At 33.4% G+C, this 16075-nt stretch overlaps 1 protein-coding gene and 1 long non-coding RNA gene across 5 annotated transcripts in view; one reads left to right on the forward strand and one right to left on the reverse strand.

Annotated features, from left to right (window-relative positions):
- Positions 1–16075, forward strand: part of LOC118182338 (uncharacterized) — a 315423-nt gene that overhangs the window by 194057 nt on the left and 105291 nt on the right. The window lies entirely within an intron of this gene.
- The window catches only part of LOC118182336 (MFS-type transporter SLC18B1-like), a 102464-nt gene that overhangs the window by 13924 nt on the left and 72465 nt on the right, over positions 1–16075 (reverse strand). For all 4 annotated transcript variants that reach the window (XM_035351669.1, XM_035351670.2, XM_035351671.2 and 1 more), the window contains exons 5-10: positions 8458–8605; positions 8298–8366; positions 8008–8095; positions 6083–6222; positions 3095–3193; positions 955–1046 (exon numbers count right to left, since the gene is read on the reverse strand). In XM_035351669.1, coding sequence (XP_035207560.1) covers positions 955–1046; positions 3095–3193; positions 6083–6222; positions 8008–8095; positions 8298–8366; positions 8458–8605 — 636 coding nt within the window. The remainder of the gene's footprint in view (positions 1–954; positions 1047–3094; positions 3194–6082; positions 6223–8007; positions 8096–8297; positions 8367–8457; positions 8606–16075) is intronic.

Raw genomic sequence — 16075 nt, forward strand, 5'->3', positions numbered from 1 at the left:
GTTACTTATTAACTAATGGAAATAACCAGAGAAATAAATCTTATGAAAGAATGCCTTCGTGGAAGACTTTGTATAAAAAACTGGCTCGTTCTTTGCATACATAAGACGGAAAATTCGAAATCATTTAATGAATTCAGACTATTCCGCCGCCGAAAACTGAACTCGAAATTGAATTATTTAAAACATTAAAAACTCTTAGATATCTCTAAATTGACATATCATTTAAAAATCTTTAGGTAAAATTAAAATATCATCATCTTTAAATATCTTTAAACACCTAGATGTTGAAAAATCTTTTACGTTAAGCATTTCATAAAACATTTCATAAATCTATAACCAATCAGCATTTCATAAATCTATAACTTTAGCGTGGTTATACAATACTGTAAATATTTAGGTTCAATTAGAGATCTATCTGTGGTTGAGAGCTGTGACTTGGTGTCAAAGCAGTTATCTACTTTCTCCGAGTATCTTGCCGGTGATAATCGAGGCCATTTTGGATATTTCGTAAATTGTCTTGTTATTTTTCAATTTCGACAGGAGGAAAAGTCCACAGAATTTTACATATTATCTTCAACTGGCCAGTTATCTCAATTAAGTAATGGCCTATTTTGGATTTTCTGTAAATCTCCAGCAACCTTGTGTTATTATTTTGTCGAAAGAGAGAAGCCCATCTTCACCTGTTAGAGGTACCTTTGGTAAAACTATTTTAATGTAAGCTGTATAGAGAATGGCAGCGCCATTTCCTAACTGGAATTTACCTTATGACAAAAACATTAATCGCTGTCGAATTATTTCTGGGAATTTGATCTACTTTTCTTTATAATTAATGTACGATTCGTTTCAAATTTTAATTTCAAGCAACAGTTGATATCCAGAATCATACTGTAATAATCGTCAGCTAAGGAATATATTCCAATAAGAATTTTCTTATGCAAAGTATGCGATACTTACGCTTTCATATGAAAGAACGGAGCAGGACCAAGGAGAAGCAGCGATGTGATATTGATAAAACATCCTATTAAGCTAAGGAACTGACTGTTACACTGTAAAGAGAAATTATGACAATAGACAGTATTCTTTTATTAAACACACGTTGACAGCAATAAGTATAGTGCACTGTAGAGTGAAAACAATCAGTTTTCAGACATTTTAAATTCACATTTTTTTTTTTTTTACTTTCATTACATCTGTTATATTTGAAACATTAGGATATAACGACTACAAGCACCTGAAAAGAATTCACTTATACAAAATATCGTCGTTTCTGATCTTATTTTCGAAAAAAGAGATTCTCAGACATTTTCGGATTTCACAGCTTTGATCAGCCATTGAAAACAGAATCAACGTGAACTGAAGTAACAAATTATCAAACACTAAATTATGATAATATTTGGCCAAATGAAATGGACTAAAATATTGATATATTATGTGATTAAAATATATTCATATATCTTTTGTACGAGTTTAAAATTATTAAAAGTAAAATTATTGTCAGATTTAACTTGTTTTAATATTTTGTATTCACTGTTAACTGCAAGAATTTCCCTGTCATTATCAAAGATTCAACTTAGATCAATTAGATCTTGCGGAAAGACTGGACATTTTCACGTAAGCCTAGGATTTAAAGAAATACTCTTTAAGGAGAAATGCTAAAGTAATTCTAGGATTGATTTCAGAGAAATGCTAGCTCTTTTCATGTACAGATTTAAAAAGGCGGCCATTTATTGCAAGTGCCAGTTATTAATAGCCAGAACATGCTTATTTTCACAAATCCTTTAAGTAAGCAACCATGCGTCTGGCACATTATGGCCTAGCAGCTTATGCGCCAAATTATCCACCAACCAACATTTAAGTAAGCCTATTTTGCTCCTGCTGGGATTACAAAGTTATATAAAATTGTCATTAGGCATAATTTATGAACTATTATACTTCATAGTAACCGGTTTACTAGCGCCCTAAACAAATAAATGAAAATTCATTGCAGCATATTTTTCTATTTTTAAAAATGTATCGCCTCTTAATTAATGATTTTAGGTCATTCATCGAAAGCGAAAATCAGCAATTAATTTCGTAATGAAACCTTTTATTTAATTTTCTGTATTTCCTGTATTGATTACTTAAGTTGTACCGCGAAAATGCTTAACTATTAAGTGAACTTTATTTAACACATATATCATTCGGCATTTAATTTTACATGTTTTCCATTATTAAGGTTTAGTAATTTTCTCCTGCAACGTATCCATCAGAACACAAAAAGATCAAAAGATCGATAGCTAACACCTCATCGGTTAAGTCATTACAAATAGCACTGTTGATTGCGTTTGAAGTTTAATAAAAATTACCATTCAACCTCAATATAACTTATTTCTTTTAAGATCTCTTGATATAAATTTCAAATCAAAGTTTCCTCTAAGTAAGGCAATTCTTTTTACTAACCCTAGTTTTGTCGAAACAAAATGAGAAAATATAAAAAGTAATTCAAAAGAGTATCAGTTATTAATTCTGGCAAATTTCCTTTTTTAACTTAGAGATTCATTTGAAGTCAAATATCTGCATTAGTGTATACAGAACTAATATTTTTTATGCCGCCAGTAATTTTCTTTATATATTTATTCTTATAGTTTAATTTTAATACTATATTATTATTTATATTATTTATATATTTTAACATTATATTATTATTTATATTACTATTTATACATTTATTTATTATACTTTTAATATTATAACTGTACTTTTACGTGACTTACACGTAGTGTGGACTTCAATAATTCAGAGACCGATTTCCTGACTAAAGTTTGAAATAAAAAGTATTTTAGGAAAGGGTTCTGACAAACTAGTGTCAACCGGTTGGGTACTAACAAGCTACTTGCAAAGCTAGTACTCTAAGAATTCCTTTTATGTAATGCCAGTGGACTTTTTAAGTGTCTATTCTTAAAGTTTATTATTTCATAGCTATACTTTTTATATTTTTTTCTGGCATACACATCAGTTTTATTTTTAGTTGGTTGAAAATTATGTTTCACTTATATATGTTTCCTGTTGATTAACAGATGTACATATACAATACAGCTTTGTTTTTCCAGCTTACCTTTTTATCACACAGCCAACCCCAGCCAGGAGCACTGAGTGCATACACAGTTCCACTCAAGGCGAACATCATTCCTAGCAGGAACCCTGAAAGATCAAACTGAAAAGAAAGTTAAAACTACGTTTAGTTACCATTTACCAACAAGCCTGAAAGATCAAACTTCAAAGAAAAAGGAAACGATGTTTAACTAATAGTAATAATACTTCCTAACAAGCCTTGAAAGATCAAATTGAAAAGCAAACTGAAAATATTTATAATCAATAGTTAATACTCCCTAACAATCCTAAAGATCAAACTCAGATTAAAATCAAAACTATATTTAAGTGGTTGTTGACAATCCCTAAACAACATCACATTTTTTTTTTTCATTGTTGATCCTCTCAGGGCTAAAATTTAAATAGTTTCAATTCCTTTCTATTTATTTTAAGAAAGGATTGAAAAAGGAAAAACAGTTCTAGTTGAGCCAAAAATTAAGTGACTGTAATACAAATGTACGCTAATATTGTTATTCAGAGTTTAAAGATTCGGAGCTGACAGAGAAGATTATTCAAAACATTCAATACTGTGTCTTATTACCATTAATTTACTCACTTATTATTTTTATTGGTTAATTTGAGTTTTATATTTAAATTTATTATTTAACTATTTATTATTAATTTAATAATTAATATTTCAGTTGCTTTACTACTTTAAACATAATTTAAATTTGTCATTGCTATATTTATTATTATCTCTTTTTATTGCTACCGACGACATTTCAGAAGACATAGCCGCTTCTAATTTTGAAAATTAATTTTCAAAGTTGATTTTGATAGTATTAGCTTTCCATAAATTTAAATAAGTAGATCAGGAATCAACAGAAATTCATCTGCAATCTTTTTAGGCAATTTCTTTTTCCCGCAATGTCTTAGAAGTACAAAAATGGTAAATTAAATTTGTATTATATTATACGCATTAAAATGAATTTTTAACAAAAATTGCACTCAGCCTGAAAATATGCTTCACAAAATTCAGCTAAAGAAAAAAAAAAAAAAATACATCAACAACAGCCAGCATCATTAATATTCGGGCTCATCTGCCCAGTCGATGATGAAATGTTATCATAATTCTGTTTGTTTACGCTGTTTGATTCGAGGTAATATTAGACATAACTTTTCTTCCTAAAAAGTTTGTGTGGCTTCTATCTGTCTAGTTTAGATGCGCGTAGACAGAGTATATTGATCTGTCTGGGCGCATCTGGACTGGTATGGTTTGTTTTGGATAGAGACAGTCACCTTCGAGAGGACAATTGAAAAACAACTTTATTATGAGGTAAACAACTGATTCGAGAAGCATAGCTATCAAACACTAATACATACATTCCTTAGGCAGAAGCATAGGATTAAAATAAAGAGAAATGTAAAACAGAAAAAAAGAGAGGAAAAGAAAAGAAGCAATTACGAAGTAAATTTTTCCAAAGTTCTACACATTTTTTTATTCAATGCAGAATATATATATATAATCGTTCAGTTTTTTTTTTTTTTTTCCTTTTATAAATTATTAGGAAAGAATACTGGGAAAGAATATAGTAAATGGCCCTGCAAAAAATATTCAATTAAAATATTTTTTTAGAAAATGCTTAAATATGAGTACACTGAAGTACTGATTTCAGTAATTCAGTATATGGCACATGAATAAACTCAAAAAGAAAATTATTGGAAGTTCAGTCAACAGTAATTAGCTTTAATTTTTATGAATTTGCAGTACTAGATTCGAAGGCTTTACTACAGAACCTTCTACTTCAGCTGCAGGATTAAAAATGACGACAGAAAAGCTTATGTTCACGCGATAATATTGGTAAAATCATTATTTACTAATGTTTTAGTAGAAGATACGCTAAAATGTCCAAAAACTGGACTTTGAGTAGTTCATTTTTCATGTATCGAAACTGAGAAGTTGATATTCCTTACTCAACTTTGTTTCAAACAAACAAATTTTGTTATTCAAAATACGTATCACTACCAAAGTGAGGGATTAGCCATGGAAAGCCCTCTTAGTCTTCTTGCTGATATATGTGTGATGTCGTGCTTTTTTGAGGAAAGATGAAACCAAAATCACGTTTGAGTCATGGCCGAAAAGACTGTTTCGAAAATTACAACTGGCTTGCTGATTAAAATATTATTTTATTTTTTCATTATCATTTCATAGTTGGTTTCCTTTTTCATCAACAGATGGCGCCAGCAGCTGTGCTTTTGTTCTTTTTTTTTTTTTTTTTATGGAACTTTCTCGAATTTTCTAGTCTATTTTTTTCCCTAGTACCGCTTGAGCACAAGCTTCATCCCTGCAGCTGAAGAAGAGGGTTCTGTAGTAAAAATCTTCGAAACATTTTTTTGTTTTTTTCCAATGGCGAGTCTATAGATATTGGCCACTACTAAGGCCGTAAGCGGTGGTCATTTTATTATGGAGGCACCTAACAGGTGGGCCACCATTGCCTGCTGCGAGGGGACGGACAAATTACATCCATGTCATCATCGATTTTCGAACACGGAAGCTTCAGTAAGGCAGTCAGAGTCATTTTCCCGCCTGGCGGCAATTTGAAACTAATACTACAAATTTATAAGCATTAATGCTAATTGCTGGCCTTTTGAGCTTCTAATAATTGTTATTCGGCGTGTTACAGAAAGAAAAGTTAAGATACTTTTTTTAAGGAAACAAAAAGAAAAGTATATAAAATTGTCAGACTACTTCTCTTAATACTTAATACATTTTAACGTTATTTTATACATTTACAATACATAAAATTTACAAGGAAATACTGAATAATAGCAAACAAGAAATGAAAAGAATTTAGCATCAAGAAAAAAGCAAAACATTAGGTCAAAACCAAGCATTTTTTGCGAAAACGAGGTTTTTTTTAGCATATTAAAACTTATTTTTTCTATATGAATCGTTGAATTTTCGTAACTGTAATATCTTCCGCATTACTTTTTATGGACTTTGCAAATTTACCTCTCTGATGTGAGGCTCTAGAGTAGCTTGATTGAAACCAATGTAGTTGAAAGACGTGAAGACGCTTAGAGAGTAAATTAACACGCCAGGATGAAACCAAAATTTTAGAAGGTTTCCTTTTTTTGGAATTGTTGTTTTATCTGTAACAAAGAAAAGGTTCATTAATATAATTACAATTCTAAAGTTATGTCCAATGTATTTAACTCATTTAGTTGATTTAAAGGTATCTACTTCCAATTCTGTCTTTTTTTAAATATTATATTTGCCTTACATAAAAGAGATAAATTTAAATTATTATTCACTAGGTAGAGTAAATTTCGTATTTATATTAATTTAGAATGCCGGAAACGTAGAAAAGTTATCAAATAAAGCTCTATTGTTAATTTGGATAATAGAATTTCATTGCTAAAATGTAGCAAATGATCGCGGTGAAATTGTTTCACTTTTAAGGTTTCTACTGAAAAAGTGCAGTAAAAATTTAATAACCCTAACCGTGCAGGATTCCCCACTGTGTAATTAATTCTAAGTTACAGTTGGATGTGAAGAATCTTAAGAACTAGTAAGCCAATAATCGCTTGAGTACGTGTGACAGTAAATATACTTGGAAAGGGTTAAAAAGTAATTCAAATACGATTTAACAGAACTCCGTCTTGGAAATGTACAATAAAGCTGACACTCGGGCTTCAACTTAAGAGACTAAGAAATAAACTAAACTAATCTTAACTAAAAAGGATATAGCCGAAACTATCAAAACTCTAACAGAGTTGGCCCCTTAAAGCAAATTGACTGCGAGGCTATCTAGGGCCTAAAGTACGGCCGAGCGTAATAGTAGCTTACCAGAGAGTACCCTAAAAAGGCGGACGCGTGCTAGACAAAATATCTGGTATCTCTCTCACTAAGACAGTAGAACTTCGCGATTAAATACCGCTCTTTCTCATTAGCATTCAGACGTGATTCTAAAACTACGTTCTGGCCGGAAGTGATTAGTTGAAATTAAGAAGCGATAGGAAAGGAAGTTTAACTCAAAATTTAACTGTTAATAAAATTAACATAATTCTTACAAGGTATATTTTAATTTCATAACAGTTATTTTAATTTTGAACTTTTAATCTTTTCCCTTTTTAGGAGTAACTATCACGAAATTATATTTCAGTCCCAAATTATGTCTGAAAGTAAGTAAACAACTTTTAAAAGAAAATTTATTTCTCCAGAGATGAAAATACAAATTTTGACTCCTTTGTTAAAAAGAGAAAAGGCATCTGAAGTTACTAAAAGTCTAAATGTAAATGAGGCAACAATGAGAACCATCCATTTTTTTCTTTTTTTAACTTTTCTGAATGCATTCCTCTATTTAATATTGGTTGTTAGTCTCGTATAGTACAGTTCAAGTAAAGCACATTGTTTTATAGGACCCTATCTGCCGTGTTCTAGGAGAAAAACCTGTATTAAAAGAAAAATAAATTTGCTTTCTGAACTTTTAAGAAATGTAATTCCTGTAGAAGAAAATTGGGTAATAATGTTTGTGTGCACAGATTATACGGTACTATTCTGTTGAGCCGGATTCTGAAATGTATGAATGCATGCATGCATGCATGCAAGTTATGTATGTGCATATGTCTGATGTATGTGTATATGTATACAAACACAGACATTCGTGCTCGCATATATACATGCATATAGTATGAACACATACATACATACATGCAATTTCTGGATCCGGTCCTGATAACAGAACAGTATTGATTTTATCGTCGTTTCCAATAATATTTTTTTTTTATCTTAGAATAATATGCTGGCTTACATTACATTTTATGATGCTCTGAAGTATTTATATATTCTAGCATATTTGGTTTAATGTAAGTTTAAAAAAATGTAGCAGCTGCAGATAGCATGATGCATAAAATAATTATTTTATAGGTACTTACCAACATCAGGTAGAGCGAAAAATATCACTATAGCGTCTATAACAACGATACTGCCAACTACGTAGAAAGGCAAGCCGTAGCCTCCAAGCTGAAAAAGAAAATAAGCTGCATTAATACCTAATAATAAAAATGAAATAATAAGGCTTAAAATAAAAGAATTTGAAATATGATAACTCGTTTAATTCTAAAAATATGATTATCAAATTTATTGTAATTATTAGATAACTTTATGTCGCGTTTCACTGTCGTCGGTAAGACAGGATCAATAATCTGAAAAATTAATTTCTCACATCATATAGTGCTCCACCAAGTGTAGGGCCCGTGATAAGTCCGATCCCAAGAAATGTTTCCAGAATAGCCTAAAGGAAGCAAATAAATGTGATAAATGATACAATTACTTTATTAATTTTGGTAGAATATTATTCTGACATAAAATATACATGCACTTACAAAAGTAGTTCCTATTCCTTCTGAGAACTGAGACGCTATAATTGTATAACATGATGTTCTTAATGCAGCAGCTCCTACTCCTTCAACCGTTCGCACAACAAAAGCTAAAGCTACAAAGGACGTGCGACTTTGAACCAAATCCAAAGTACTATTGAAAAGGAAAATAGGATTATTTTAGGCAGCAGGTAAATACATCAAATCAAGGCTATTATTAATTTAAAATAATTTACGTTAAGTCTCACAACAGTATTCCGATGCAAAAGATTCAGCAGTTAGTGAAGGGCTCATACTGGTGTCGACACCTTAATGCAGCTGAGCAGAGTTTCAATTTGTTGTTTTTCCAACTATTTTGAAAATTAATGAAAACTTTAATTTTTGAGAATCTTTTTATTTATACGGTAATTCACTTGCATAACTGTGACGTCATCCTTATGAAAGCCCATGAAACAGTAGACGCCGCTTTAATGTGATGGCGGCTAATGTTATCATTCGGACATTGTTACCGAATTATCAACATCCTGCTCTTTTGTGGATGGAAAATACATCGCTCCATCCTGATCAGCAATTCGCTTAATATAATCCAATTATTATAGAATATTTTTTAACTGAAGTGAAGTCAACAAATAAGTTTAAAACGCATTATAAAAATTGTTAAGTTACAGAGAAATGTCTCCAAGTAAGGGATTAAGCCGACAAATATTTTGGTTTGGATTTTAATCAACCATTATACAATTAGGCAAAAAACAATTTTGATGTGGCACATATTTTCAGTAACTCTATAAATTTTGAGAGGATCAGACACAAGTCTCTGCTCTTCAGGAGGAAAAAAAAGTGTCTGCAGAATTAATTTTTTTCCTGAAAACATCTACGCTAAACTAAGATTGATTTTTTGCTCATTTTAAATTTTACATTGGGAAGTTCTCATTGAATGCGGGATGCCCTCTAGATGTTAAGATAAGGGGTACAACATCAATCAAATATTTCCTCGAAATATACATGCATGCAATACATCATGAATAGCTTATAAATTAACTTTCGGAGTAAAGACATTATGAGCAGTTCATAAACAAACTTTTGCATTTGGGTAATTAAAATGCTATGTAAATGCCTATGTATATGTTTCTAGTATACTTACATTAAATTAATTAAAATTTTCCATTGCTGTTTTGAAGAATGTTTTTTTGCATCGTAATGCTTAATGATATCAAATTATTATTCGCTTAATGTTATCAAGATAGCCGTAGACAAAAGTGATCACACTAAGCGGCATCTAGTGTATTACGCAATGGTGACAGCACAATCAATAAACCAACTTGCATAACAAAGCCTATACTAGTATGTCAATATCTATGTCTAGTTTAAAGGGGCTTATTTTTCTGCTTCCTAAAATAGTAAATATACATTAAGACGCTGAATTTAATTCTGCTTTAAGCAACGATTTTTCCAGACTGCATTTTGTTTTCTCTTGAAATATAGCATTCATATGGTATGGCATAAATTCCACAAAATAAGCCGGGCGTCTAAAAACTATGTGATCTACATGGTGTATGGGAAAATGTTTGTATCGACAGACCTTGCTTTAGTGAAACAAAGTGATAATTTAATAGATGCAAACGTTTGAAGGAATATATGGCAATAGATTATCGAATAAATACTATTGGTTTACAAAAAAATTAGTATACACATGCGGTTCCACTTTAATGTAAATAGTATTTGAAAATGCATATATTGGATGAATTGTTATAGAGAATTTCATGTAAAAATGTAATTTGTTCTAGACATTATTTAATTACAATCGGAGGCAATGTAAGAAAGCACCTTGGAAAATTCGATGCTTTCTAAAAAGAAGCTTCATTATTCAGTGTCTGTACATTAAAAATTAACTTCCAGAATTTTCCAGCTCATTCGAGAAAGTCTATCCAGTCTAGCTATCAGGGTCAATGTTCCTTCTAACCTTCTTCGGGAACATGCAAGGACCTGACTCGGAACAGAGAGCTTACTAAAGCTATGTTCAGAACTGTGGGAAGTAAACAGGATACACAAGAAGGGTATACAAAACCCTTTATTTTTCTCTATTTACAATGACTTCCGTACTTCGGAATACACGACCCGCTACTTGGGGTCAAAACGTAAAAGTATAAAAATAAAACTAAACTCTAATTTAACTTTAGAATAATAAACGTGGAAGATTGGCCTTATAATAACAGGAAGCGTATGTAGTACAGAGAACTGTGAACACTACAATACGTTTAAATTTATCAAGAGGATTAAAACCTCTGGCCTAGAAGGCAAACAGCAACTGCGTAACTTCTAAGGTAAGCGGCCTGCTTCGACTCACTGCTTCCTCTCTCTCGTTTGCAAAAAGCCACAACTTAAATACTTGGCGTTCGCCAGACAAACTTTGCATAAAAACCTTAACGCTTATAATTCTGGCCGGAAGTAGAAAATAAGAAGTGATAGTAAAGATTTAAAATAAAATAAACGTTAGTAAAACTTAAGATCCTTACATACTTCCCGCCAGAGTTAATTAGTTTGAAACTGAGGTCTAAAACGACCTTGTTGAAAACTTTTAGCTCTAGAATCTAACGCGAGGCCAATCTTTTACAAATATTTTTCGCTAGAAACTAGAAATTTAAAAGAAAGAAATTTGTTTTTACAATAGCAGCTCCCAGGATACACAATTTTTTTTTTTCATCAGTACTGCATCTAGACAGGAGCTTTTATTCAAATCTGGTTCCTTCCAGAGATCTGGAAGGAAAACTAGTTTAATGAAATGTTACACAATGAAATGGCAAGTAACATGTATAATTATATTTTACTGAACATTCTTATTTCATTCATGACTATTTTAATTATCTCTCCCCGTGCTCTCTGACATGTGTTGTAAAAGAACACCAAACACGAATGTGTTTCTGTCTACGTGTTCCACACCTCCTCCTACAATCAAAACACTAACGTGTTAAAATTCAACATAACAAGACCTCTTAACACACCCTAATTTCAACTCTTAACCCTGAGGTACTATTCTGAAAGTGTCTAACTCTGAAGTGTAGCGTCAGAGAGCCTAACTACATCATTCAACCTTTAACACATATTCACCATGATTTAATCTGTTTACAGTCACACGAATAAAAAAAAAATTTTAACATTACTTTCACTTTTACCATATCACGGTATTTCTTAACATTTAAAATAACAATTCACATTGTATATAAGAACATATTAACATGCCGTTAATTTTACACATTTGAAAACATACATTAGTAGTACATTGTTAACTTCTATTCTTTTCCAAGCAAGTGCCAATTCTTTCTACATTGAAATACTACATTTCAAAAAGTCTTTCAGACTAAAACTTCTTTCTTGCTAGAATGTTTTAAATAAAATTTATACAATAACTTTTTACAATATTTAAGTCTTTACACAACGCTATTATACATCAACTTTAGTTTTACGCGCGAGTAATTGAAAAACATAATACCAAAATCGGTAACAACTCATTTCTCGCCCTTTTGGCGATAAAGGTAGACCTCGCATGAGGTAAAACTTCTTAAAATCTGCCACTTGCAGTAAGAATGAAAGATTAACTTAAGTTTGCAAAGTAACATAAAATTTTACTTATCTTTGTGATATTCGGACATCCTTTTCTGGGCCCAGTCTTTAAAGGTATTGCAGACAGTTGTTTGATTTATCCTCCTTCTTGTACGGGCTCGCCCTTCAGTGCCTTCCTCTGGAAGCTTCCTTTTCTCACCAGTTCGGTCACCCTTGAATACCTTCTTTTTCTCCTCTGCTTGTGGTCTTGGCCGTTTGATGGCAGCTGGTCTTGGCGGAACCGGGAAACTTCTATCGTGTTCCTGCTTGGACCTCGTTGCTGGCCGTTCAAATTTTCCTTGTAACTTTTCCTCCGCCGCTGATGGCCCTTCCGCAGTTCGGCGACATTTGCTGCGGAGAGTCCTGTCGGATGAGTAGATCTTCCGTTTTAGAGCCGGGTTATAGTTGCCGTCATTTCTCCTGGTTCTCTTCACATACGTCGTCCTTCTCCCTTCTTCATTCTGGGGGTGTTCGTGAACTCTCTTTTCTGGACGGTGGAGCGGCTTCTTTTTCTTGCTACCTTCAATTTTCCCGCGGGGAAATTTTCTTTTCACTTGCTCCTGCCTCTTAATGGCTTGCCCTTGTAATTGTCGTTTTTCCACCTCTGGAGCTTGTGCCTGCTGTGTCTGCCGTGCCGGATCCTGCAAAAGATCTGAAAATATTTGCATTTTATTACGATCGAAGTAGGGTTTGATTTGATCAATGTTTGCGGAGCAGGTTTCACCATTTCTGGCTTTTAACACTACTACAGCGTGAGTTATTTTTTCTATAACATATGGTCCTTCAAATCGTGGAAAAAATTTGGCAGTTTTATCTTCTGGTGCTGAAGAAAGTGAATGCTTAATTTTTAAAACTTCATTCCCTACTTTATAAGTTACTCCCCGTCGTTTCAAATCATAATAGAGCTTCTGTTTTCTTTGTGCTACTTCCGTATTCTTCTTTGCTTCCTTAATTAGTTTTTCTATATCACCCATTTTAAATTCTGGGTCTCTTTGTTGCACATAAAATAATTTATCTAACGGCGTTATAATCTTTCTGCCTAAAAATAACTCAGCAGGAGTTTTGCCCGTTGTATCATGTTTTGCAGTCCTAAGGGCGAAGGCAAATTCATTGACATAGTTATCCCAGCTTTTATGAAAATTTTTAACATAACTACGGATAATTTTCACTATATTTCTATTGACCCGTTCCGCTATATTTGATTGCGGCCGATACGGGACCATTTTTAAATGACGTATGCCCAGTTTTTGGCACATGTCTTCAAATATATTACTTACAAATTGAGGACCATTATCCGATATAACTTTTAGGGGCGCCCCGTATTTTAAAATATATTTATTTAAAATAGAATCAGTAACTAATTTCGCGGAGGCTCGTTTTAAGGGAACAATTTCGGTCCATTTACTAAAATGATCAACCATAACAAGGAGATAGCGACTTTTATTTAACTGACTTTTTGGGAAAGGGCCCAATAAATCGATGCCAATTATTTCATTTGGAAATTCGGATTTAATACTATTTAGAAACCCGGCCGGGCGGAAATTAATATAATTAACTGCTTGACATGTTCGGCAGGACTGGACATATGCCCTTGTTAACTTTTGCAGTTCAGGAAAATAGACTGCCTCGCGTACGCGTTGGATAGTTTTTCGAATACCAGCATGAGAAGCTAAAGGGCTGTCATGGAGCTCCTGCAGGATATTTAATCTAAGACTAGCTGGGATAACAGGTCGAAATTCGTTGTTGGAATTTGTAGTTTTTGTATAGAATAATAGACCATCTATTAGTTCGTAATGGACCGCCCTATTTCTTATCGCCACAATATCTTGGTGGCTAAAATTTTCAGGATCCTTTAAATACTCATAAATGCTTCCAAACTCAGGATCCTTACCCAGTTCGGTTATTACAGTTTCTCGGGAATTTATTGTACATGCTGTGAGCATTGCCACCTTTACGGTATTACCTTGTTCATCTATTTTAATTCTTGATAGGGCATCTGCTACGATATTTTCCTTTCCGGGGGTATGCTTGATTACCAGATTATATTCTTGCAGCTTGAGTGCCCATCTTATTAACCTTGGGGATAAATTTTTCCCTGAGTACAATCTAGTTACCGCCGCATGATCAGAATACACTGTTATTGTCGCCCTTCCAAAATAGACTCGGAACTTTTGCACTGCTAACAGAACTGCAAGTGCCTCTCTCTCGGTCGCGGAATAGTTTCTTTGTGTTTGATTTAAAGTTCGGCTAAAAAATGCCACGGGCTGCTGATTTTGCGAAAGTACCGCTCCTACCGCATAATCCGAAGCATCCGCTGAAATTTCTAAATTCTCATCCCTTTCAAGAAATTTCAACACAGGGGCTTGCGTTAATGCTTGTTTTAATTTTTCGAAAGCACTATTGGCTTCGGCCGTCCACGAGAATCTTGCCTTTTTCCTTTTTAATTTTAACAATGGCTCAGCGATAGCCGCAAAATCTTTTATAAAGGACCTATAATATGAACAAAGTCCTAGAAAAGAAGAGAGCTTCTTTGCCGTGTTTGGAGTCGGATACTTTTGTACAGCGATTATTTTTGATTCGTCTGTCTCGATTCCTTTTTGAGATATTTTGTAACCTAAATATTTTAATTCAGGGGCTGCAAATTTGCACTTTTCGACATTAACTTTTAGACCGGCCTCATTTAATAAAGAAAACACCTGTCTTAAATCCTGTACATGTTGGTCGAGATTATCACTGGTAATAATGATATCGTCTAAAGAGATAAATGTGGACTTTCCAAGAACAGGTCTTAACACAATGTCCATGCATCGCTGAAATGTTGCTGGGGCCCCTGAAAGGCCAAACGGCATACGCAAAAATGCATAAGTGCCAGACTTGGTTATAAAAGCAGTCTTAGGCACGTCCTCAGGCCTAACCCCTATTTGAAAATAACCAGTCGTTAAGTCTAAAGTCGTCATAAATTTGGTTGATTTTATGTTCCTTAGAATTTCTTCTATGATCGGTAACGGATATACCGGATATTTAGTTATGGAATTTAATTTACGGTAATCAATAGCGCGAATCTCCACCTTTTTGGATGCGTCAAAGGATAGTCATTATTTTTCTTACATAAAATCACCGGGCTAACATAACTACTTGAGATGGGCGTTATGATCTTTTTACGTAGCATATCGGTAATATGCCATTCTATAATTTTTTCCTTATTTTTATCATACCGGTATGGTTTTTGGCGAACTGCCATTGCATCTCCGGTGTCAATACTATGGTTAGTAACCTGAGTAAATCCTGGAATATCACTAAATAACGAAGCAAATTCACTTACCACTTGTCGGATTCTTCCTTGCTCGTCATTAGGGAGGTGGTCAAGTTTTAACATCGGCGGTTCAGCCTTTTCTGACCGAACTGGTTTCATTGTCAGCTTAAGGGACGCTTCATTAAAATCCAGTGTTGCTTGTGCGTCTGAAAGAAAATCTATCCCTAAGATTATATGTGCTTGCAGATTCTTTACTATAAAAAACATCACCTTTACTTGTTCGTCCTTGATACGGATGTATAGTGGTAATTTACCTATGCACTTACATTTTTCTCCTTGCGCCGCTAACACTGTCGTATTATCCGAATTATATATGCGGTATTTGCGAAAATACGTCCTAAAAAAATCTTCTGCCACACAGGAACACTGCGCGGCTGTATCCAGGAGTGCGGTGGCTGGGATATTATTCACCAACACTTCAATCTTCGGAAGATTCAAATTTTTCACCATTACTGTATTTAACTTGTAGGAAGAGGGGTTTTCGTGGCCTTCAGATTTCCGCACCCTCCCGTCAGCAGAAATCCGTTTTAGTTTAAATCCTTTTTTGTTTCCATGCTTTCCTTCTTTTTCCACTGGCCTTGAGACTTTTTTCCTGGGTTGCTATTGAACTGTCGACGTTCGTCGGCTGTTTTTGAATTCTCGGGTTTCCTTGCCCACTGATTCGCTTTGCTTCCGTAGCCGTGTGTTTGAGTTTGCTGTAGTCTTGGCGCACCA

This window comes from Stegodyphus dumicola, chromosome X2, assembly GCF_044657685.1.
Source record: "Stegodyphus dumicola isolate Sdum_Otavi_A_Nest chromosome X2, ASM4465768v1".
In the NCBI taxonomy this organism is placed as follows: domain Eukaryota; kingdom Metazoa; phylum Arthropoda; class Arachnida; order Araneae; family Eresidae; genus Stegodyphus; species Stegodyphus dumicola.